Here is a 25,795-nt window from a genome sequence, read left to right on the forward strand (position 1 = left end):
GTGAGCACCCGCATCAATTAATCCATACAATGTGAGCATTAAGGGGTAACTCTCACCAAAATGCAACCTAGGGTCTTTTTGTGAACGTACCTGAGTCAAACTTTCATTTAAAAGCATATTTAGAACGTAACCGGCACGTTTAAGATTTACCGCATTTTCGGTCAAATGGCCTTTTGAATGGGAGAGCTAGGGGCACTTTTATGCTAGCTTCAAAATAGCTATTTTTAAAACACTAAGAAGGATCGACACAACATGAGACTTTGCTCCAAGTATCACCAGGGGCTCTACACCTTAACGAAAGCATTGACAACATTGTTTGTGTTCACAGAGTTTACTAAAAAAAGGTTTTCAACAACTCACCGTTCTTGTTTCTGGCCACTATCACCTCGGCAGTCAAAACGAGTCGATACCTGAATGTGAATGAACAGACTCCATATGAGGCTCCTTTTTCAACTACGAGGTCAGTATTGTTTTTCAATAACGACAAAAGAAATAATCGTGAATTTATATGGAACTAAGCTTTAGGAGCTTTCCATCTTTACTCTCCTCCCTGTTACGTTGCATTTGGATCGATTGTTTTTGACTGATAAAATGGCTGCGGCCGGAAACAACAAGAGCTACGGTGAGTTGTTGAAAACCTTTTTTAGTACACAAACAATGTTGTCAATGCTTTCGTTAAGGTGTAGAGCCCCTGGTGATACTTGGAGCAAAGTTTCATTTTGTGTCGAGCCTTCTTAGTGTTTTAAAAATAGCTATTTTGAGGCTAGCATAAAAGTGCCCCTAGCTCTCCCATTCAAAAGGCCATTTGACCGAAAAACGAAAATATGGTAAATCTTAAAAGTGGCGATTCCGTCCTAAATATGCTTTTAAACGAAAGTTTGACTCGGGTACATTCACAAAAAGACCCTAGGTTGCATTTTGGCGAGAGTTACACTTAAAAGATGCATGTTGCGGCCGTACAGAAAAAGCTAATTAAAATGTGAGCTAACATATTAATAACAACGCATAGTGTCTGCCCATCTTTAGACCCACAGACAACATGGATCAACAACACAATTATAAGTTACTTAAGACAAAATTTAAGTTTTTACAGAACAATGTTGCAAAACTGTACTGTAGGTTACAGTTTATAGAGTTGTAGCTTTCAAAAATGACCTCCAGCTAACTTTGAATCGCTGAGAGTAAAGAAATATGAAGACCTATAATGAAGGTCCTTGTAACTGCAACGCCACTCGCTCAACACCCTGTTTTTGTCTCCAGCTGTGAAATAAACAGAGATGAACACAGCCTGCAGGAACGTGATTTTTCTCACACCGTTATCTGGGAGGGGGGCCCCCTCTCCCTCTCCCGCGGCCTCGGCCCGGTCCAGCACCAGGCATCGCTGCAGGTCCTCTGGGCCCGGGCGGCCGGCTCACCGGCCCTCGAGCGTTGGGGTTGGGCGACGCCAGAGTCACATCTTTCTGCAGGTTAATACCTTTGCCGGCCGACCCGGGCTTGGTCTTAGTTGGCTTAGCTTCCGGCTCTGGTGTCTTTTCTGTTTTAGACAGGGACAGGGATAAATCAGCTGAGTATCTAGATTTCCTGTCATACGCTAGTTTTGAATTGACAACCTTAAAAATACCTTAATGAATGCGAAACATAGTGTTTGATATCCAGAAGGAATTGTTCTTTTTAGGTGGAAAAACCTTGGATTATAATAGATACACATAGCTACAGTACTTCTCAGAATTCATTTCAAAACTTCATTATATAAAAAAATGTAAAATATATATTCTAGAGAGCTTTTGTAGCATTTCTTTGATATATCTGCATAGGACAACCAGCTGTGCAGGAGTTTACTGACCAGGCTCTGGAGGAGCAGGGGGCATGAGGGATCGGTTTGGCAGCAGGTCCTCCAGGTCTTTCATGACCTGATTGGTGCTGTCCGTGTTGTTCCTCCGGTTCTTCTCTTCATCCCGAGCCTGGACAGACAGACAGACAGAGAGAGGTGGACAGAAAAATGTGGGTTAAAACAAGAGATTCAGAGACATTCAGGAAGAGAGAAAAAATAATTAGGAACAGAACTGTGGTGTTAAATGTGTTAAGTTAAATATGTCAAGAAGGTGTTTAAAGGATGACAATATTCTATATTTTTCTTATTGTTAACAAGTTCCATGAAAAGACCAAAACAATGTGTCCATCTCTGGTGTTGACTTTGGGTCAAATTGACCCGTTTTCAATTTTTGTTTTATATCAGAAAATATGGGACGTAGAAATAAGTGCTGAAAATGTGTAGAAGAAAAATTTTACAATTTAAAACGTTGGAAAAAGCGTCAAAAGGTTGACGAGAAGACAACACAAGGGTTAATACTTTCTGGCGTCCCTTCCCTGTCTGTGGGTCTCAGCCAAAGCCCGGTGGTTTCTACTGAAGACAAAAATCTTAAATATCGCAAATATAAAGTTTGATGTTAAAAAGGTTCAGTAGTTTCTTTCACAGCTGGGCACTGTAATTTCTATCAAATGTAACTCAAACAGGAGGAAATAGTGCATTTGTTGGGGACTATTTTCAGGTGCGGAATGATACACATTTGGTGCTCTAGTGTTTACAGCAGCTGAGAATGAGTCAAAAATAAACTAACTTGCTCACTCTGACACTGTCAACATGCTAATGTAAAGCGGGTATGTTTACTATGGTAGCCATTCTGGCTTAGCATTTTAGCATGTCAGCATTTGCCAATAAGCACTGAACACAAAATCCAGCTGAGACCTATGGGAGTATTTAGTAGTTAATAGTTTTGCAGGTACGACTGACAACGCCATGCCTTGACGCTCGCAGCTAGCTCCAACAGAATGCTGCACTTCTTTGTTATCAGATGTGTTTTGGCAACAAAAAAAAAAGTCAGTTCAGTAGTCTGCAGTTCTGTGCAGCAACCCAATCTGGTACATGTAAGCAGGATTTGAACAGTGTGCATTACTTCCCCATTCTTTACTTACCATCTGCATCTTCTTCTTCAGCTCCATGTTGGAGTTTTGATAGGCCTCCGACACCGAGTTCAGATAGTAGATGGCCAGTCTGTAAAGGAGAAATGAAGGGACTTTGTGTTTTTTCAGTGGCTGCGAGGACACACGCTACTAGGGCTGCAGCTAGCGTTTATTTTCATTGTCAATTAATCTGTTGATTATTTTCTCGATTTATCAATTTGTTGTTTGGTCTATAAAATGTCAGAAAATGGGAAAAATGTCAATCAGTGTTTTCAAAAGCCCAAGGTGATGTCCTCAAATGTCTTGTTTTGTCCACAACTCAAAGATATTCAGTTTACTGTCACAGAGGGGAGAAGAAACTAGAAAATATTCACATTTAAACAAGCTGGAATTACAGAATTTGAAAAAAAAAATCACTCAAACCAATTACTGTAATCAATTATCAAAATAGTTGGTGATTAATTTCATAGTTGACAACAAATCGATTAAGCGATCTTAATCTTAGCTGTTCTGTGTGTGTGTGTGTGTGTGTGTGTGTGTGTGTGTGTGTGTGTGTGTGTGTGTGCGTGTGCGTGTGCGTGTGTGTGTGTGTGTGTGTGTGTGTGTCTCCTCTACACTCACACCATGAGCAGTACAGCTGGTATGATGAGGCCGGGGTTGGCTGCGTAGCTGAAAATGGTTCCCAAGAAGGCTGGCAGGTCCAAGTCGATCGTCTCCATGATCACATCAAACATCTTCTGCTTCCCACTGCAAACACCAGCACGGTCAACGTGTGTGTGTGTGTATTTGCACATGCTCATTTTAACCAGTGTTGGGGAGCAACTTGTTACATGTAGCGGAAGTACGTCATTTCATTACAAAAAACAGGTAACTAATCTATCATAGTTACTGGGGAAAATATGTAATTAAATTACAGTTTAAGTTTAATTAGTACCATTAAAGGACAAACAAAAGAGTCGCCAAATAACAGAGACCCTAAACAACCCTTAAAGAAAACGAAAATGACCAAAAAGAGACGCAAGGAGACGCAAAAAGCCACCAAGAGACACAAAATTTATGGGTAAATTGCAATACGTAATTTTCTTGAGAAAGGACGCCTTAACCCCCTGTCAAATACGCGCACCTAAGTCTTCCACAAAGCTAGGGTAAACACTGAGTATGACTTCAATGCGCGGTTACCTGAAGGGGCCGCAGTCAAACGAAGGCGGCAGGGTCATGATGGTGTAGACGACAGGTAACAGACTGAGGAAGAGGATGAGGAGCAGCAGGCCCATGTAGAAGTTGTTGGACTTGGAGGCTTTGAAGACCCTCTCGTGGGGGACGTTGGTGGCCATTACAGCCCAACACTGGTAGTACATGGAGCTGAGGAGACGAAGCACGTTGATGCCGACCAGCCCAGGAGCATAAAACGCACCCATCCTGAAAAAACACCACAGCATGACATCATGTCATGTGATCCGATGATGTGTAACACATTTTTCAATATGAAAGTTTTTTTTTTTTTTTTTTTTTTTTGGGGGGGGCATTTTTGCCTTTAACTGATAGGACAGTTGTAGACAGGACCTTGGGGAGAGAGAGGGGGAAGACATGCAGCAAAGGGCCACAGGTCAGAATCGAACCCTGGGCTGCTGTGTTAAGGACTGAGTCTTGGTACATGGGACGCACGCTCTACCAGGTGAGCTACCAGGGGTCCCCAATATAGAAATGTGTCCAATATCAACACATTTAGGGTGCTTTCACATCTGAGCAGTTTGGTCTGTTTTGACCGAAACCCTGGAGCGTTTCATGGGATAGTCCGGTTTGTTTGGGATGGTGTGAAAGCTCATTAGAACTCTGGTGCGGAACAAACAACCGAACTCTGGTGCGCTTGAAAACGGGCGTCTCGGCTGCTTTCAAGTGCTCTAGAGTTCCGTTCGCTTTAGGTGAGAACACGATCTTAAATATAGGAAGTGAACCAAAAAAATGCATTTACTAGCCTGCAATTTCATTGTCCAATCGACCAGCAACCGTTTCCGTGTGACATTTGTTTACAGCGTTTGACGTTGAGCGTTGACAAAGTGCAGTGTGAATGCAAACCGAACGTATGAAAACTGCAAACAATGTTGCAATTTCACTCCCCAATCACACCGAGTCTACAGAACTGTAGGTGTGACAGCGCCCATAGGCTTAAATGATTCACTTCATGTAATACTCATACTGTAATAGTGTTGTCAATAGTGTGCGTGATAAAACTGCTAAGTTTATTAGCGATCGCAAACTGTGTAAGTGATCGCTATGAAAACAAATATTGCAGGTTAACATGTGGTTTATATCATGCTATTATTTCCTACACCAAGGAGATCAAGTTTTCAGTTCGGGTTTGTCAGCAGGATAATGGAAAAACGTCTGGCTCTATTTTCGTAAAACTTTCTGGGAGGGTGTAACATGGTCTAAGGAAGAACACATTACATTTTGGAGCGTATTTTTCACTTCTGTGGACAATGTGAGGCATTTGACGGAAGTCTGCGCGCTCCGAAAAGTGTCTATAAAAGGGTTTTATCATCAGTGGCTCATCTAGGCTACTACACCACCTTGACTACTTTTCATGTCCGTATGGTGCGTTTCATCCACTGTTGCACGCCAAAAAACGTGGCACTATGTGACACCTTTGATGTGTGTTACACCTGATACACATATAGTTGTTAGATATATTGTTAAACATAAAAAAAAAAAATGGTTACTGTTTATTATCCATTTGAAGGTCCTATTACCATCCTAAAATTAAAATACAAAAGAATGCCAAGAATCACACATTGAAAGTTTTGGGCAATTCATACATTATTATAGGCCAAAGTTTGAGACACCTTGAGACATAATTTAACATAACACACACACACACTAGCATGCACACACAAAAAAAACACACTCAAACTGAGTGTGTTCAGTATATGTGTAAAAATACACATTTTGTTTGTACCAGATCATTCCTTGATTGAAGACCAATCCAAGTACATTACCACTGATGTCAAACTCTCCATATGACGGCTGAAAGGGAACAGAGATATGATTTACTTAAACGTATTCAACATAACAGTTAAAGGGACTGTACTTGAAGTACCGGAAAAAGTGGGCTGGGATTGGCTCTTACAGACCAAATTTTTTTTAAACCAATCACAATCGTTCTGGTCAGCGCTAATCCCCAGATGCAACTACAGAGCCCTTGCCAAATAAATGGCGGAGTTAGTAGAAGGAGAGGGACATGTCAGGCTTTATCCCAGTACTGTGCATCGGGTAAGCCACTTCAGTAAAAGCCAAACTCAACACTCAAATGTATTATTTTTGTTCATGAACATGAAGTAAACTGTCTGTCACTGGGAAAAAGAAACACAATGACTGTGTTGTATGTAACTGTGTGTTAATCCTGATCCGTTACATTAAATTCACTTTCTTCTTCATTTCATCGGTGCGATGCGGTGCCTGTCACATCTGTCTACGCGGCAGGCATGTCAGATCGCTCCTTCTCCGTGGCTGGCTGCATCTACACTTTCCCTGTCCCCCTCCCTACACTAGAAAACAACAAAAGGGGGAAAAAGCATGCACGTGTGTTATTCTGTGGCTATAACTCGGTTATATTCTAATTTTCGCAAAACAAACAGGACAGGATTCGAGATAACTGCTTGTAATTCAGGACTATCCCAGATGTTTGGGGACGTCTGTTCACCTTTAGTCTCGCATCGGCAGACCTTCTTCCACAGCGCTGTGAAGGAAGGTCTGGCTAGTCCACATAACATTCTGGGATGGGAGAAAAACTTGCTCTGGTTTATTGGCATTTCTTTAAACCAATTACAATGGTCTTGGGCGCCGGACGGAGCCATGGTGCCTCTGCAAAATAGTCTTGGGAAGGAACTTATTTTGGTGGAACGTGTGTACGTTCAAAAGTTGTTTTAGTCGTGCTACAGAAAACTCAGATTGGACAGATAGTCTAGCTAGCTGTCTGGATTTACCCTGCGGAGATCTGAGGAGCAGTTAACCATAGTTCTCAGAAATCCCCCGGAGTTTAAAATTACAACACAAAGAAAGCGGAAGGTAACGGACATCCGGCAGAATTTTCGGTGGCGACGGACCAATCCCAGAAGTGGAACGTCGTGGATGTAGACTAGGTCACCCTAAACTAAAATGCTGGACAAACTGAAATTCTGACCTGTGGGAAAAGCATAGGTGTAAATAATAAAAGTAAAGATGGCTGAATTCCAATTCGCTGCTTCAGTTTCAAGGCCCTGGTACTGTCATGGTCTTACTGGGACACTTGAATAGAACGTAGTCATCAAAAGTAACACCTGTGCTTTTCCTACTCTGACAAGTTAAAATGTAAAATGTAAAATGAAATGTGTGCTGTGAAAAAGAACATTGCTGCGTGGACACCGTTGTCTCACAATGCATACTGTACAGACAACACAGTGCTCACAGAAATGGAGTTCCCTACTTACTATGGAGCAGTTTTAGACTCACCCTAAGTAAACCATTGAAATTAAAATGCTTCAGCAGTCAGACTCACAAATCCAGCCTCCAGGTCCCAGCACCAGCAGTAGTTGAGGAAGCGAACGATGACAGCTCGAGCAAAGTCACCGATCAGGATGGTCAGGTAGGACACCTGGATGTCCGACACCGTCAGCTTCACAAACTCCTAGAAGAACACAAAGTCAGGAAAGTGAAATGTCTTTAAAAGCTTCCATCTCACACAGTTTTCAGAACATTTGGCAGAAATATAAGATATATAAGACTATAAGATGGGACATCACTTCCAAATTAAAACGACAGACTCCAAGACATCAATGAATCCTAACATTCAAGTGATAAGATTTTAATCTTTAACAGGAAGTTGGAGAATTACTCAGCATAGATGGTGGGCTTTTTTTTTTAGCTGTCAGAATCTTTTAAAAACTTTTTATTTGAACTTTTAGTTACTTTAAGTTATCAAATGATACTTTGGCTTGAGAAAAGTGCAAAAACAAGATGAACCTAAAATAAATGATATACAAAATGGGTCAAATTACAGGACTAAATTGCAGTATGTTTTTGCAAATAATCATCATATAGCGTAACAGCAGAGAAGCTTACTAACAAAATGACATATGACATGACACTATTTAGAAATACTTGTGGCTTGTGTTTCGGTGTCATATTATATTTTCATTACTATGCCGACGGCGGTCTCCCAGCAGGGTCCTCGGATGACATCAGCAGGGTTCATGGGGGGTGGGATGGCACTGCTGTCGTTGACCAGCCGCGTGTAGTTGGCGTAGTACTCCTTCATGGCCCAAATGGTGGCGTTCTTAATGGACTCCTCTTCTTCCAGCTATGAGGCACAGAGTGAATTAGTCAACGGTGACACAAGTTAATATTCAGCATATTGAAAAATAGGGATAGGCCGATTATCGGGATGTTTTTTGGCGGTTTGCAGATTGTCTGTATCTGCGTTTTATTTGCCTGATAACCGATAAAGTTAAATTAATTAAAAAGTGCGCTCTTTTGGTTCGGCTCCAGCTCTGTGTCTGTCCCTCTGCTTCGGTTCCACTCTCCACTGAGTCTGACTTAATGTCCCGCCCACAACGCTATCTGACTATCTTTGACTGTGTGTTATGTTGAAAGCTTCTAATTTATTGAATAATTGTATTTCAAGCATTCAAACTAAGTTGTGTATTGGATTTTCTAACAGCCCAACATTTTTATTTTGATTTAAAGATTTTAATTTTCACTGTATATGTATATCGGTTCCAAATATTGGTTATCGGTTTTATTAACTACTAATAACCGGTATCAGTCTTGGAAAAAAAAGTATCGGTCGATCTCTACTGAAAAACATCCAAAGTGATTTTATGAATGTGAAGAGGAAGATTGCTATCTAAGATTATTTTTATGAGCTTACTCCGCATGTTATTATTTTCAATGTGTTTAACATGTCTTTATAGGAAAAAACGCATTTAATGTTGTTTGGTATACAAGCTACATTTTATATTACGTTTTAATTACGATTCATCGATTGATTGATCGTATTATGTTTTTAAGTTATTTTATTTCATTTTTCATTTTATATTTCAGAGATTCCATCCGCGTACCACTTAGAGGGAACTGGCGTACCACCAGTGGTATGTGTACCAGAGTTTAAGAACCAGTGCACTAGAGCAGATATCTTCAACAGGGGGTCCTCAGAGTTACTGCAGGGGGGCTACCAAATTATTGTTAATCTTTTGAAAGTAAAAAAAAAAATTATAATAATGTCTTAACATGAATCCAATATTTGCCTTATTTGTGGAGAAAAAAAACAGTACATGCATTTTGCTCTGGACCAATAAAGTACATATTGACCGACTGACATTTCCATCCTTAGATCCAGTGCCTGAATTAGGTCAAAAAAGGTGCCAGATTACAAGATTATGGCATGTGTCTAGGATATTTCTATATTCATATGTATATGTTGAAGGGGTGACCCCGTATAGTCGACTATTCGACGATTTGATCTAAGGAGCCTGATTCGACTGCTAATCGTCGCAGTGTCTGAATATCTGGTTATGAAACAAAGGATCATTGCATTTGGCTTTATGGGGGAGATGAATGTCTGATTTTACATAGAACTGCTTGGTATTTTCCAATGATCATCATGATATATAGCCTATTTTGGTATAAATAGCCTATTAAAATACTGTTAATAAGATTCAGAAGTAAGGGTACTCATGTGGACAAAAATCAGATGTGCCGGTACTCAGTACTGACCCTTTTCAGAATCAGAATCAGAAAAAATGTTTTATTGCCACAATAAGTACATTTATGTGAAATGTGCCCTGGTGAAAGGTGCATACATAAACAAACAAACAAACAGACATATTAAACATTATAAATATAAATTAACGACAAAAACAAGAAAAAACAACGAGCACCAAATCACCAAATGCCTGCTGTTGGCGCCATCTTGGTATTTCAGGCACTGCTTAGATCTGAATAGTAATGCTAGCAGGAAGGCAAAAATTGGGCACTTTTGCATGCACGTTTATATGCAAGTTAAAAGACCAATATTATTTATATATTAATATTTAAAAATAGTTGATGGGCTTCTGTTAAGTTATCATCATCAAGGGCATCTGGGAAATGTGGTCCCAGCTGGTCAGTTTAGAATGAGAGAACACACACACACACACACACACACACACACACACACACACACACTGCTGCCATACCTTGGAGTTGACCTCATCGAACAGGGCGAACAGAAAGGTGTAGAGGTTTCCCAGGAAGAGGGCGAAGATGCGCCCGAGCTGCCACTTGAGGGCGATTCGAGGATGGTAGTCTTCCAGCTCAGCGATGGTCTCAAACAGAGGAGGACACACCAGACCCAGCAGAGACATGATGATCTCCAACTGTCCAAAACATAGAGGCAGCATTATCAGCATCATTGTCAGAATCGGACCGCTTTCATTCAGAGACGTCTGAGCATCATTACCTCGTTCTTCTCGTACCAGCTGAGGTCCGTCCTGTTGGCAAACTCCTGAGACCTCTTCACCACAAAGTAGATGAGGTATCCGCTGCCGCCCAGGCTGCAGATGATCATGACGTTAGCCAGGACTCGGAGGAACCTCCGCAGGTGAATGTTCTCGTCCTTCTGGTTCTCCTGCTCGTCCACGATGGACTCCTGTTGGTGTCAAAACAGGAACAGGAAGTCAGTAGAGAATAGCATTAGCGGTGTAGTAGTCTTGCATTGCCAGAACTTCCTCCCCAGCGCTGCAAAGGAGGGTCTGGCTAGTCCACACAACACTCCGGGATGGGAGAAAAACTGTCTCTGGGCTTCTTTTTCTCAAAAGCCTTGACTCTCTTCGGCTGACATTACTGTCCTTTAGAGGCTGTGCCGGGCTCTGTTTTACAGCTGGAGCAACATATTGGTATCATGAAACTAGACGACCTAAGTCATTGATATTATGCTAGCTTGTCCGGAAGGGGGCTAAATAACTCCAAACTTAGGCAAAATGTTGGCGAGGGAATAACTGGCATAGCCATTTTTAAAGGGGTCCCTTTGACCTGAAGATATCTGAATGAAAATGGGTTATATGGGTAACCACGAGTCTCCCCTTTACAGCAGGGCTCAACAATAAGGATTTATAACAATATAACAACCCACTGGCACGTTCGGGCAAGTGGGTCGCGAAGTCATGACAACCAAATATAAACAACAGCGCGAGTAGCGCAGTTTCTCCTCAGGCAGAGTGACAAACAGCGACGAAAGCCACGACGTCTGATTGACCATGAAAACTGTGCTCCCACGGGTCCCGTGAAATATGACAGCTAGAGTAGATAGGAAAATACCGCTATAAGCACTGAACTAGATGAATTTACTGTTCATCAGACCCCAGATGAGACAAGAAGCTAACATTAGCGAACGCTGCGGGCCCTCTGACTGCAGGAGACGTTGTATTCACTTAAGGTTACTGTTTAAAGTGTTTTCCAGGTTAGTGGGGATGCATACCGCTCAAAACCAACATGAGAAACATGTTAACGTCCCCTCAGCATTTTGTTTGTCGCTAAACTGTATGTAAAATGAGCGGTGACGTTAAATCGTCTGTTTCACGCAACGTTTTAAGGTACCGTCTATTTGCTGGATTTTTCCTTAGCGCTGGTTAGCCAGCAATTAGGCCTGCTGACAGCAACGTAATTGTTCATATTTTGGCACAAGGTTTAGTAATGACAATAGTAGTGGTCATAGTCAGTGAAAATGTGATCTGAGATGCACATTGTAAATGTATCTGGAATAACGTTAGTCCATTAGCCCTGTGTGATATCTGCCAAGCTGAATGGACTTACAGCAGGAAAAACGATTTTATGTTGGTCTAAAGACTGAAATAGAACTCTTTCTTACTGCTATTTTTTCTTACTGTTGCCTATCTGCGGTGTAGTAGTAGTAGTAGTAGAATTGAGGGTACCTAAAATGTATGCAATCAAAGAAATTACTGATAGAAATCACTGTCTCTAGTAAGTTAATTATTGCAATTAGATTTGATAGTTTTTTTTTTAAATAATAGCCAATAACACTTTCAGTATGAACTTAAATTCATGTGTTTATACATTGTAAATTAAGATCAATTATAACAGTTGAGTTTTTGTCATGATTTGATAGCCACTAATAAAAAAAACAATGCGTAAAAGGGCCATTAAAAATTGACTTAGGTTAAGTTGCATACATTAGGTATGGGGTATTCATGTGTTATGATGTTAGTCACTCTAATAGCCATTTTATTGTTGTGAGAACCTTTTTCAAATATTTTTTGAGATTCTCTTATCAAATGGTTTGAAAAATAGTGCGAAAATATAAATGGGGATGAAATCTCCCTGGCGGAGCGTGCCCCTAGGTTTGGGCTGAGCCCAGAATGTTTTCAACATCTGGCTCTGCCCCTAAACAACAGGTTTACTGAAAAATACACTACACATTCATATATGTTTCTTGTAAAATGGTTGCCATTGGTTACCTTGAAGCTGGTGGTGATAGAGGCGTATTTGTTGTCAGCGGTCTCTGAGTTGCCTATGAGGTAATCCCAGCTGGTGAACATCTTCCAGGCAAACGTGAACTCTCCTTCGTCTCCGTCTCCACCTCCGACATCAGCGTTCTTGGCCATTCTGAAAAAAACAAGACAGCCTTCACAATGGGCAAGTAGGCAGACACACCTGTATGTTGTTAAGTAAAGTAAGTTTCTTACTAGAGCACATTTAAACACAGCTTAAGCTGACCAAAGTGCTGTATATAAGAACACTGAAATGTAAAAATAAATTTGCATCACTAACCCTGAAATAAATTTAAAAAAAAGTCATGTTTTGTCACTGGTTAAAACCCAATCTGTTAACACGCATTCCAAACTCTTACAATATAAATGGCTGACTAGACAGTACATCACTCCAGCCAAACTGCGCCACTTTAAAGGGGAACTATGCCGTTTTTTAGCTTAATTGACCTTAACTGAACAGCTTCGGAGTCATTGGAATGGTTATATGACTTTTTTCGGGTTGAATGGTGGTCATCTCGCTCCCCCCTAGCGCCTGTGAGCGGAAAAACCACCCTTGCGACTTTGGGCTGGCGAGTCGCCGGCCTCAGTGTCAGGAAGTATCGCGTGATATTGGGTCTTGCGATGTAACGAATTTCTCTATTGCACTGCACACATACGCCCTGATTGAGGAACTGGCTAGCTATAAGAACAAGGTAGCGATGGAGTTTTTCACACTATCGTCATGGCTTAGCTGGCAAAAAAGAATCAGAAAGCTAGGAAAGCATTGTTGGAGGAACAGAGAAAGAGGAAACGGCAGACTGACCGAGTGAGGAGTCAGACACAAGTAAACATAGGAGCTGCCAAATATCCATTCTGTAGCTGTAGGGGGAGCTCTATAGAGAAACCTGCCAGCAAAAAGCGAGAAAACAGCAAAGAAATGGTCAAAACTGCATAGCGCCCCTTTAACCCCAATATTCCCGATACATCAAATGTAACCACCAGAAGGGGTCACTGCTTCATCGCATGTGGGGCTGTCTACAGGTTGCCCACTTCTGGAGAAAGGTACTAAAGCTTGTTGGTCGTATTATTGGCAAAGTAGTGCCTCTTGATCCAAATTGACAGGGTAAATGTTAAGGATACATATCCTTAACATTTACGGAGTGTCTATTTGCACCCCCGGTACGAATAGCCTCGGCCACACAGCTGAGCTATTTACACCCTGTGACGTAGCAACAAAAGAACGTTGCTCGCGTGCACCGAAATCATGGCGGACGTTCATCTTCCATGACCGCAGAAACTGGCATATTAGGAAAGTTTTGTCTCTAAAGTTTATAACAATTGAATTTCTAGCGGAAAATGGATACTACAGTTGCGCTTTCTGTCTTCAGTGAAAGCATACAACCGTTAGTTTGTTAGTACCTATTTTTTTGTATACAGTATGGTTACCTAGCAACCGAGGCTTGAAGAAACCAAGTGGTAAACAGTTATACAACATTCCGTAAGAACTGCTAGGTGAATGGTTAGTACGCTTACCTTTGATATGGGAGTTTGGAGCTTGATTCCCCTGTGTGGTGATCTTATTTTTTTAAATTTGGATTGGATAATTTGCATGCAATTGCGCAAGTCAGGACCCGCGAACGCGAATTTTTTTTTTTTGCAGGGTGGTAGGGGAAGACTCATGAATATGTCAGGGCGATAATAATCCAAAAAGGTGTAATACATGAGTAGTATGGATAACTGTGTGTAAATATATGCCAAGGTACTGTAAATGCACAGGGGTGCAAATAGCATACATTGATATTTGTACCAGATAGGGTATTAATAGAACACATTGCTGTGTGCACCGGCGGGGTACTAATAGCATACACTTCTAATTGCACCAGGGTACGAATAGCACTTCTAATTGCACCAGGGTACAAATAGCATACACTGCTAATTGTACCAGGGGTGCAAATAGCATACACTTCTAATTGTACCAGGGGTGCAAATAGCATACACTTCTAATTGTACCAGGGGTGCAAATAGCATACACTTCTAATTGTACCAGGGGTGCAAATAGCATACACTTCTAATTGCACCAGGGTAACAATAGCATACTGCTAATTGTACCAGGGGTGCAAATAGCATACACTGCTAATTGTACCAGGGGTGCAAATAACCTCACCCTAACATTTACCCTGTCAATTTGGTGCTCTCAAATGATAAAAAAAATCCTTACTGAGTGTTTGCCTTTTAGAGGCTAAGAGGTGTACTGCTAGGTCTTGAAAAAAGCCCACTGTCTTTGGATTCTCTGAACGGTTGAACGGAATGACATCCTTTCTGGCACTGGAAAGGATACGTTATTTACTAAAAACAGGCTTGACAGGTTTTGGATGATTTGGAAAATGTTTTGTATAACTTCCTTAAGAATAAAAACATACAAATTGATGGAGGAACTGTTGGACTGATCTGATGCTTTTACTTGGCTGTTTATTTATTTATTTTGTATATTTTATTCATTATTATTGTATTACTTATTTTGATGTACTCCTGTGCAATATTATTAATGGTATTTCTTCCTGTTATTGTCATTATTATTATTCCTTTATTCTATAGGGTAGATACACTGTTTCTGTGCTGCGTTTGCACTTTGTAGGTTCTATCTTTGTTCCATGTCTTGTTGTGCGTGTCAATATTGTACAAAAACAAACAAAACAACAATAAATATAAGTTTGAAAAAAAAGAAGTCATGTTTTGTCACATTTTCAAACTTAACCTTAAATCATCTCAAAATAAAATCTAAATTTCCCAAATTTTATTAATTAAAATGACCAAATGAAAACTAGAGCTTAATGATTTTCCCTCGACAGTATAAAGGTACTCAGGGCTAGCTGAAGCAGCCTGGCTGAGACAGTAAGAACGAATGAAAAGCAACCATCCTGTACGAGACTCACGTGCGGATCACGACCATCAGGCTGTAGCCGAAGGTGCCGATCCCCACCATGAGGTAGGACAGAGGCAGCCGGAACTTCAGCAAGCCGATGGTCCTCTGGTTGTTGTAATAGCCGTAGAACAGGACTGAATATTTGCAGTAGCCCTAAGAAAAGGAGAGGCGCTATCATAATTTACTTTTTGCCTTTGTTTTTTTTCCCACTCTCATCTTCCTTTCGTGTCTGGTTTCTGTTGTGCTGTAGTAGTAGTAGTAGTAGTAGTAGTAGTAGTAGTAGTAGTAGTAGTAGTAGTAGGAGTAATAGCAGAGCTGCTGTTTTAGCCAGGATCTCAAAAAGGAGGTTCACATCTTTAGGTAATTAAAGGTCAAATACAAATAAAAAAGTGTGGGTTTTTTTATTACACGAATAACTTAAATTCTCTGACTGTTCTGGTTGAAAATTTAACTTTTTCTTCTGTATTGTACATCTATAAAAATGTATGAGGGTCAAAAAAAGTCCCATCAAAAGGCTTTAATCTCTTTATGGTGTCTATATGTTCACAACATGTAATGCTTGTCTCATTTTGATGTGTTCACATTTGCTAACTTTTTCTTTAAAGCTAAAAGAAGGCCAGATGGACTATTTCATTAGTATTTACTTTGATTTCTAGTAGATTACAAATGCATAATGCTTAATGAGTAACCTACGAATGTTCTTGTTGAAATTTGATTATATAAGTTATGTGAACTGATTTTCTTTGCAGAAATATTTTGAAAATGTTTGCGCTAAAGCCAATAAGGCTTGGGCATATTTATATCATCATATTTCAGACTCACGTTGAAGTCCATGAGGACAGAGTAGTCCTGAGCAGTGTCCGCTTCTGCCCTAGGTACAGTCTTCCTGGGAATGGAGCCGTAGGGAAGGCCCATCAGAACCTGGGAAATAAGTATTAACATTTGATTTCACGAATGGAAATTCAAAGCAGATTTGGAATAATTTACCAGTTGAAATAAGATCAATTTCAATATTTGGCATGTTTAAGAATGTTTTCTCACTTTAAGATGGGACTGTCGTTATCAATGAAGCCGTCATTCCCTATACCTACTGTTTAAATATCTAATGTTCATACCCAATTGAAGTTGGTGATCGACTCACACTCTACCGTTTATTTATCACTGGCCATTTTGGCCACCTAGTGGTTGTAATGTTTTAATGAATTTGTTTAGCTTTTTTGCCTGTTGTATGAACGTTGTCGTAGCCACTAATAATTGTATTTCTATATTTATTTCTATTGTTTTTATTATGATTTTATTTCCCCCCGTCACTTGTTATGTAATGATTGTGATATATGTTGGGACCCCCTCGAAAACGAAATGATAGGTTAGACAGGGCAAGCTTCTTTCCTGCGGCTGTCACCCTACTGAACTCTAGCTCTGCATCCCGGTGACAACCAACCAACCAACTAAGCCCCTAAGTTCTGTTTCTGCACTACAATGGTACTGTTAATATCCATATTTATTCAGTTTTTCTCATAATATATTCTGTTAATACACTGCATATATCTATATTATTCTTACTACTATTATAATGTTACTACTACTATATTGCACATATATGTACATGTTGTTCATACACTGTTCATATTACATAGCCATATTTATTCGGCTCTTATAAGGTATATGCTAATACACTGCACATATTTATATTTAATTTATATTACTCTAAACCACCTTCTGTAAACGAACTGTACACTACTGTCTACACTGCACTATATTTCTTGTCCTCTCTACTCTTGAATATCACATTGCACTTTTCTGCTCTTTTTGCACTTCTGGTTGGACGCAAACTGCATTTCGTTGTCTTTGTACTTTCTACTCTGCACAATGACAATAAAGTTGAACCTTATCTAATCTAATAGTTGTAACATTTTTGACATTTCTGTCTGTATCTTGGAGCTCTTTAAAGCCAGCGCGTTCAAAATGGGATACAAACTAGTAACATGTGTCTGCTGTTAAATGGTTATCTCTGCAACCCAAACAGAACACAATGAGTGAAATGTTACAATTTACCCCATAGTCCAGGTTAGCTGTACCCCGCCCCGGGGTGAAATGTAACAATATGATATAGGCCTACACTGGGGTGAAATGTAACATTATGATATAGGCCTACACTGGGGTGAAATGCAACATTATGATATAGGCCTACACAATGTAACATTATGATATAGGCCTACACTGGGGTGAAAAGTAAAATTATGATATAGGCCTACACTGGGGTGAAATGTAACATTATGATATAGGCCTACACTGGGGTGAAATGTAACATTATGATATAGGCCTAGACAATGTAACATTATGATATAGGCCTACACTGGGGTGAAATGTAACATTATGATATAGGCCTACACAGATGGGTGAAATGTAACATTATGATATAGGCCTACACTGGGGTGAAATGTAACATTATGATATAGGCCTAGACAATGTAACATTATGATATAGGCCTACACTGGGGTGAAATGTAACATTATGATATAGGCCTACACAGATGGGTGAAATGTAACATTATGATATAGGCCTACACTGGGGTGAAATGTAACATTATGATATACACTGGGGTGACATGTAACATCATGAAATTAGCATAATGACAAAAACTTAATATTGAAACTTTCATTCAACACTTAAATTGCTTCTTAACATAATATTTGTGTGTGTAGGTGTTGAGAGACACAATTCGGTCCCTCTTTCTTTTCCAAGACTGAAATTTAAAGAAAAAAACATAAATACAACCAAGATTTAGCTTGCGGTAGGTTGTAACATGTTCAGACTTTGTTACAACTAGCCAAGTGACGCCATGAACTAGCTTAATTTACAGCTAACGGCTAAAACATTAGCACTAACAACCTGCAGGAAAGATATCTACAGGTACACAATAAACATGAATTAGGTTTGTTGAGTTTATCTACAAAGCTGGAAATGCTATCACAACAATAAATGAGATTTGTTTTAAATTATTTCTTACCTAAAAATTAGTTTTTTTCTTTCTAAAATGTGCAGTGTCGGTCCCAGAGTGCTGCTTCTTCACACGTCGTATATTAAGGACTAAACAGAGCACGTTTAGAGTGAAGCAGGTGATTCAGACTAGTTCCTGGTTGGAGAAACTGGACGTGTTACAACTGACCCGTGTTAACTTACAACCACAGACTGTAAAAGAGATATTAACAGTCTATGGTTCCAACTATCCCCGGTCTCACCTACATCTTAAGGGGTTTATGCTAATAAACAAATTTAAAACATCATAAATATAAATATCACTCTCCAGATAAGCTTTTCCCCCTCCTGCCATCAGGGCCTCAAGGCTCTGGAACAAACATCCTACATCTGAAAATAAAGCTGGCTGAGTCAGTGTTGTCTTTTGAATTTTTAATTGAAAAGCATTATCCTGATTTTACTTGATTTATCTGTTTGTCGTATAGTGTTGTTTGTTGCTGGAATAATTTTTTTTTTTTTTTTTTTTTATAAATTTTTGTTTGACATACAATAAATCTTTAACAGGAAGCTTGAGAAAAGGTGGTGGTTTTTGATGTCTATTTTATTTTATTTTTTTCATTTTTATTTTTATTTTTTATTTATTGTTTATCTAGCTGGTCTGGAACAATACCCCCTTTTCCCCTCCTCATGTGCATGAGTGCCTTGGTCTATGAGTAGCAATGTTTATATGTTACGGTCTTTTACTGTCGTTTTTTTTTTTTTTTTTTTTTTCTTTTGTTTCCTAATGTTGTTAAAGTGCCTTGTGATGTGATTTCTGCTGCAACCTAATTTCCCCACGGGGACAATAAACATAAACAAAACAAATGGATGAGATTGCAGTGTTTTTCAAATTATTTCGCAAAACAATCCTAATAGCATAACAGCAATGAAGCTTACAAGTAAGATGACATCATTTATATATAATGATGACAATCATTTAGAAATACTTTGTGTCATATAAAAAGTTGTAATGCATGAATGGAAATTCCAATATCACTCTCGAGGTAAGCTTCCCCTCCTGCCATCTGGGCCCCAAAGCTCTGGAACAACCTGCCCCATAAAATAAAGCTCGCTGAGTCAGCGTCCTCTTTTGAATTTCTTCTTAAAACTTTTGAATTGAAAAGCATATCCTGATTTTACTTGATTTATCTGTTTGTTGTATTAACTGGATTTCTATTATTTATTTTTTTGACATTCATTATAGTCTTTTAACCAGACCTACATTAGGCCAATGCAGCGAGACAAAGGAAGAACTCGCTTCAACACGTGGTCTGGCCTGTCAATAACTCAATGTCCATACTTTAAAGATCGTTTTTTTTGGCATTTTAGGCCTGTATTTGTGTAGGAGAGCTTAGACTTGAAAGGGGAGAGAGAGGGGGGAATGAAATGCAGCAAAGGGCTGCAGACCGGAGTCTAACCCGCAGCCGATGCGTTGAGGAGTAAACCTATATATATGGGCGCCCGCTCTACCAGGTGAGCTAACCGGGCACCCCAATGTCCATACTTTAAATATCTTTTGGTGCGGTGACCCATTTATTTTTAATGGCGATGCATGCTCACTGTAGCACAGGTATATTTTTGTTTGTCCATTTCATTTCAGGTAGGTTTCATTCTGCCTTCCAATCAAACACTAATAAAACAATACCACTCACAAGCCACTAACATGGTGAAAAGCTGTATGCTTTCCCCTTTGCCGCACACCTATGTACCTCTGGCTGTTGATTACTTACAGTATATGCTTCCTGGTGATCAAACATACAACTGCATATGCATTAATGCCACCAACGTGGTATATAAACAAAACAAAAAGCAAAGTTACATAATGGCTCCAACAATAGTAACAGAATAATAATTAATAGATCAGTATCTTTCACACTATATGTTTAAGCTTTGCTATATGCTATATCATTTTATTCCAGCTTGTGCATTCAGAAACAGGACTGCATCATCTCACCTCAGGGATGACCACCAGGCCAAAGGTGAAACCAAAGAGGACCAGATTCATGCCGTACATCCAGCGCAGGAAGATGAAGTAAGATGCCACAGATGACCCAAAGTGACCTGAGGACATTGAGAAGATTTTAAAGGCGTGATGGTATTTTTTGCCTCCAACGTAACCCTTCCAGGCAGCTAACCCTACCCTTAACCCTAAACATAACCATTGCCGCGCTGCCTGGAAGGCGACGCTGGGGGCAAAAAACCAAACACCATTTTAAAGCTCAGCATCTGTCTACTGGGAGTCGCCGTTCAGCTGGTAAACACGGCTGTGTGCTAGGAACACAACTCACTTTCCACATCTTTGATCTTCCTCTCCCAGGGGATACAGGCAGTTCGGAAATTCTCAAAATCTCTCTGGAACTTGATCCATTTCTGGGTTGAAAAACAAAACAAAAACAGCGTTGAAAATGATAGATGGAAACACTGCAGAAAGCAGAGAAAAGATAGAAAGTTTGATTTTTGTGCCGAACCTTTGCCATCATCACTTTGTAGGCGTACCACTTCCTGCCCTTTCCTTTGCCCAGAGCTCCTTCAAACTTATCCACAAATTCTTGAGCCTCCCTTTAAAGAAACAAGGTTTAATGTGAGATAAATGTCCATTAAAATGATCTGGCTTTTTGTTTTCCCACATGGATTTGAAAGCCACAATAACAAAGTTTTCACAATAAGTGATGATTTCAAACCCAAATATTTAGCAAGTTTTGAGGTAGAGGAACATAGAGTTTTTCAAAGTACTGTCACGTGCTTAGAGTAAAATGCCTATGGTTTTGTTTCATGTATAGGCTCGATATATGGCTCTGTGATTCTGGGCTGAGGTTAAGAACTTGAATCTCAAACAGGAAACCAGGACAGGTGTAGGAGCATACTTCAAGTGCACGAGCCTCCGCTTCATCCTCCACGGCTTAGTCCTGATGTTAGCGATCAGTTTCTTCTTCTCCTCCACCTCCTCCATCAGCCGGGCCATCTCTCCCTCAGACATGGACTCCTCCTCTTCAGATTCTGAGTCAGAATCGGATGAACTGGAGGAGAAAAGAGGGATGGACATGTAGAAGGGAGAGAGTTTGTTGTAGCAAACACAATTGTGAAATAAATACTGCTTTAGGACAAGCATTATTTACATTAAACAGAGGAAACAAGACTCTAGGAAACTGTACTTAGGCACAGCAGTGCTTTGAGCTAAATGCTAATGTCAATATGCTGATGTTTAGCAGGTATACTGTTCACTATGTTTTGGGACATTTTGTAATTGGCACTCAAAGTACAGCTGAAAGTATTGGAGAAATTAAAACTTTGACCTGATGGCGGTGTTAAAGAAAAAGCCAAGGGATGACCAAATGTTGTTTTTCCACTGCATGACTCGACTTATTCACTCGACCCAGCTTTAAAAAAAAAACGGCAACAAAACCACACTGTTCTCTACGTCGAACAATCGACAAAGTGCAGATGTTCCTCTGTTTGATTTGCAAATAAAAGCGTTGGGCGAGTGTCCCGTTGCAGGTGATTTCACAGCAGATTCACGAGGCATCGCTATGCTGATAATGTGAGAATCCAGCCTATATCTGCAGGGGAAAACTTGAGTCGAACAGAGCCCTACCATACAGTGGAAACATGGCAAAAGTCGATTTATATACTGGGCACCATTGATAATCTGTACCAAATGTCATAGCAATCCATCCAATAGTTGTCAACCTTATGGTGGTGCTAGAGGAAAGGTCAGTAGGATTCATCCTCTGGGAACCATGAATGTCAAACAAATAACAACATGTCATGGCAACTCATGGCAAATAGTTCTTGAGATATTTCAGTCTGGACCAAAGTGGTGGACAGACCGACCTACCAACCAACCAATACTGCCATCACTAGAGCAACAACGCTATCTTGGCTAAAAAATCCCTCTGGTTGGTCAAAACTTTAAGATGTGCAGAGAGGTGATGAGGGATCGCAAGTAGACATTCCTTCATTTTGAGGTGTCACATGGAAATAGATTGGTAACCTTTCGAGCATTGTCCTTAGTATAATTGAGTAGCTTGCCATAATGTTTGTCGTGGATATTCATGCTCCGAGGATTATAAACCATTTTCATTTTGGCATATCCATTAGCTTTCTGCACGCACAACCCTCACACCAAAAAATGTCAACTTTGTATATGGAAAACTACTGGCACGATTCCCATGATTAATGCTGGGGATATTCATGTTCCCCAGAGTATGAGTCCTAATTGTATTGGGTTATAAAGTTTACATTTTAGCACTGTTTCCACACCTGGTTAGCCTGGTTCTACCAGACTCTGGTACATTTCATTTGGACAGAGAGTCTGGCCTCTCTCCATTGACAAGTGTTAACTTCCTTGAAGGCGGGTACTCTGTTGAAGTTTAAAACTATTGGATCTTCGCTCGCATCTTTCGCCGCCGCCATTACGGAACTACAACTCTAGCGCACGGCCTCAACGTCATTCTCTCAGCCACTCCCTCTGTTCGCTGATTGGGACGCCAAAAATGTGGCTGGACAAAACTCAAGACTATACCGCGAACCCAGACGTAGTACTGAAGGGAAATGAAAATTGAGCTTAAGTACATAGGAAGGCGGAGCCAGGCTAACACCTGGTATGTTTGGTATTGAATTTTAAATTGTCATATGTATTGGCAATGAAAATGTCCATTTAAGTCATTCGATCCTTGATTTAAAGACAGGTGTTAAATAACTAAATTAGACAGATATCTTTCTTATCTTCTCACCTGTCGTCCTTCTTCTTCTTTTTCTTCTTGTCCTTGTCATTGTCCTTGTCTTTCCCCTTGTCCTTCCCTTTGGCATCCCCCTTCTTACCCTTACTGTCCTCCTCCTCCTTCTTTCCTTTCTTCCCTCCTCCCTTCTTTCCCTTCTTTCCCTTTTCTACGTCGCTGTCCTCCTCATCACTGTCCTGAGCTTTGCCTCCTTTCTTTTTATTGGCTGCTCCTTTCGGCTTCCTCTTTGGAGCCTCGTCCTCACTCTCATCATCATCATCATCCCCACCGCCACGTTTCTTGGCGGGCTTCTTCTTATTTGCTCCCCTGCGTCCCCTGGGCGCTTCATCCTCCTCGTCCTCATCTTCGTCTTCGCTGGCTGGTTTTTTCCCGCGTCCTCTTCCCCTTGCACCTCCTCTTCCAGCTCCCTGCCTCCTGTTCGTTCTCTTCTGGGTAGCGCCGTCTACATTAAGACCAAGTCAAACACAAAATACTGCATTTGGTATTCTGGTTATTAGATTAGACAGTATTTTGTTGACATGCTGTTTTATCCACTTACCATCACTGTCACTCAAATCCGCGTCAATCTCGATGTCAACTAAGGAAGGAAACACACACAAAAAACAGCACCATCAAAATGCTCAAAACACCAGCTCAACCAGACCATGAGGACATCCATCTACAATGCCAACAAATAGAATTCTGTTCTACAGTAAATGAGCAAATTCAGTGCAGAAAAAAAAGTCTTCCTTCAAATTATTAGTGGCGCGGCTCTGGGAACGGTAATGTCAGTCCATCACTTTGGTCCAGGCTGAAATATCTGAACTATTGGATACATTGCTATAAAATTTGGTACATTGTCAACAGAATGAACTGTAATTACTTTTCTGATCCTTTAAACATTTTATCTCACGCTATGATCAAGTCAAAATTGTAACGAGTTCAATACTTTGCTGGATGACTAAGTACCTGCAAACATCATCAGCTTCAACTGCACTTTGTGTTTAGTGCTAATTAGCTAATGTTAGTGTAATGAACCGGAAACCTGATTCGTTCAGCCTGAATGGGCTATCCTTTCCCTAACTATTCAAGGTCAATGCCTAACCTCAACCATCTAACATTACACATGTGCTTAGAACAAATCAGGTTACTAGCAGCCACAGTGCTAATGAGCAAATATTAGCATGCTAAGAAACTAATCTTGCTGATGCACTTTAGCAGTATTATTGTGAGCATGCAGACTTTTGCAGAAGTTTTATAAATCTAGTAGTGCCATGGAGCTGTTTTTGATCCCTGTTTTGTTTACCGCACATGCGGGCAGTCGTGCACGCACCCAAACCCCCTGAAAGTACCTGTAACTAGCATTTAGTATCATCTTCTGAGCAGGTGCCCACATTTAGTTCCAGGAACTCAACAGCCCAACAGTGGGAAGTGTGCCAGGCTTTGAAGCCAATTTGACATAGCGGCCAAACGGTGGAATTACAACTTCTGTGTCAGTCACGTGATGCCCTCTGGCCCAAAAATACTTTTCCCCAAAGACTTACATGGCAAAAGAGACGTCTCTAAATCAGTGTATACATTTTTTGGAGCGTCACAACCCCCGCAGTATTACTTGTTTCACTAGAAGTCTAGAAGAGTCGCACAATAAATCATTTAATCCCCACTGAAGTTAGCAGAGAGCTAAACTGGAAGTAGCCAGCTCGGCCGGCGAAGGTCTGTAGTGCGCCTGCTCTACGGGCTGCACAGTGCGGAAGCAGCGCTGATCATCCGGGTAATTTTATACACAGATGTTGAACTTTTTTGGCTTCATGCGCCACTGAGTAACTCTCCTAGGAATGAATGGGGCTCAGCCTCGAACGCTGTGTCCAGGATCTTTTTAATGCATCCATTTTGGAGACGAGTGGAAACAAAACAAGGACTTGTGATGATGGATACATGTCATACTTAGTTAAGTTCCTGAGTGTGGAAAAGGGCCATAAGTCCACGCCTCTGGCATTAAAGCATATAATGTTGCATAAAATCTGTAGTCTATATCCACGACGTTTCACTTCCGGGATTGCTAGAGTGCCATCGGAAATTCCGCCAGATGTCATTCTTTTCGGCCGGCTGTCCGTTACCTTTCGCTTCCTTTGTGTTGTAATTCTAAACTCCAGTGGATTTCTGAGGACTATGGTTAACTGCTCCTCAGATCTCTGCAGGGTAAATCCAGACAGCTAGCTAGACTATCTGTCCAATCTGAGTTTTCTGTTGCACGACTAAAACTACTTTTGAATGTACACGTTCCACCAAAACAAGTTCCTTCCAGAGGCTATTTTGCAGAGGCACCGTGGCTCTGTCCGGCGCTTAGCACCGCCCAAGACAATTGTGATAGGTTTAAAGGAATGCCGATAAACCAGAGCACGTTTTTCTCCCATCCCGGAATGTTGTGTGGACTAACCAGACCCTCCTTCCCGGCGCTGTGGAGGAAGGTCTGGCAAAGCGAGACTGTAAAGTCTGTAATAGTAGTAAGTGGTTGTAAAAAAATTTCCAACACAAATTATTCTTACAATTCTTTTTTGATACAAAATAAAATAAACCAAAGGCTGCATAAAAAAAACTATTATGACATACAAAGAAAATGAATCCTTTAGTCCAATGTTCAACTCACCATCATCTGTATCTCTTTTTCTCGGCAT

The 25,795-nt window shown here is 40.5% G+C and overlaps 1 protein-coding gene across 1 annotated transcript; it reads right to left on the minus strand.

The window, feature by feature from the left end:
* Positions 1–1,124: 1,124 nt before the first annotated feature.
* Positions 1,125–25,795, minus strand: tmc2a (transmembrane channel-like 2a). Its single transcript, XM_028602183.1, has 20 exons — positions 25,768–25,795; positions 23,680–23,718; positions 23,136–23,583; positions 21,267–21,419; positions 20,871–20,961; positions 20,691–20,772; positions 20,357–20,463; positions 16,207–16,305; positions 15,395–15,537; positions 12,450–12,597; positions 10,436–10,624; positions 10,173–10,352; positions 8,138–8,296; positions 7,496–7,624; positions 5,918–5,985; positions 4,141–4,380; positions 3,583–3,708; positions 2,974–3,052; positions 1,844–1,961; positions 1,125–1,534 (listed from the first exon to the last, which is right to left on the minus strand). Exons 1-20 carry the CDS (start codon positions 25,793–25,795, stop codon positions 1,317–1,319), a joined length of 2,844 nt encoding a protein of 947 aa, XP_028457984.1. The 3' UTR covers positions 1,125–1,316.

This window comes from Perca flavescens, chromosome 16 (genome assembly GCF_004354835.1).
Source record: "Perca flavescens isolate YP-PL-M2 chromosome 16, PFLA_1.0, whole genome shotgun sequence".
Lineage (NCBI taxonomy): Eukaryota > Metazoa > Chordata > Actinopteri > Perciformes > Percidae > Perca > Perca flavescens.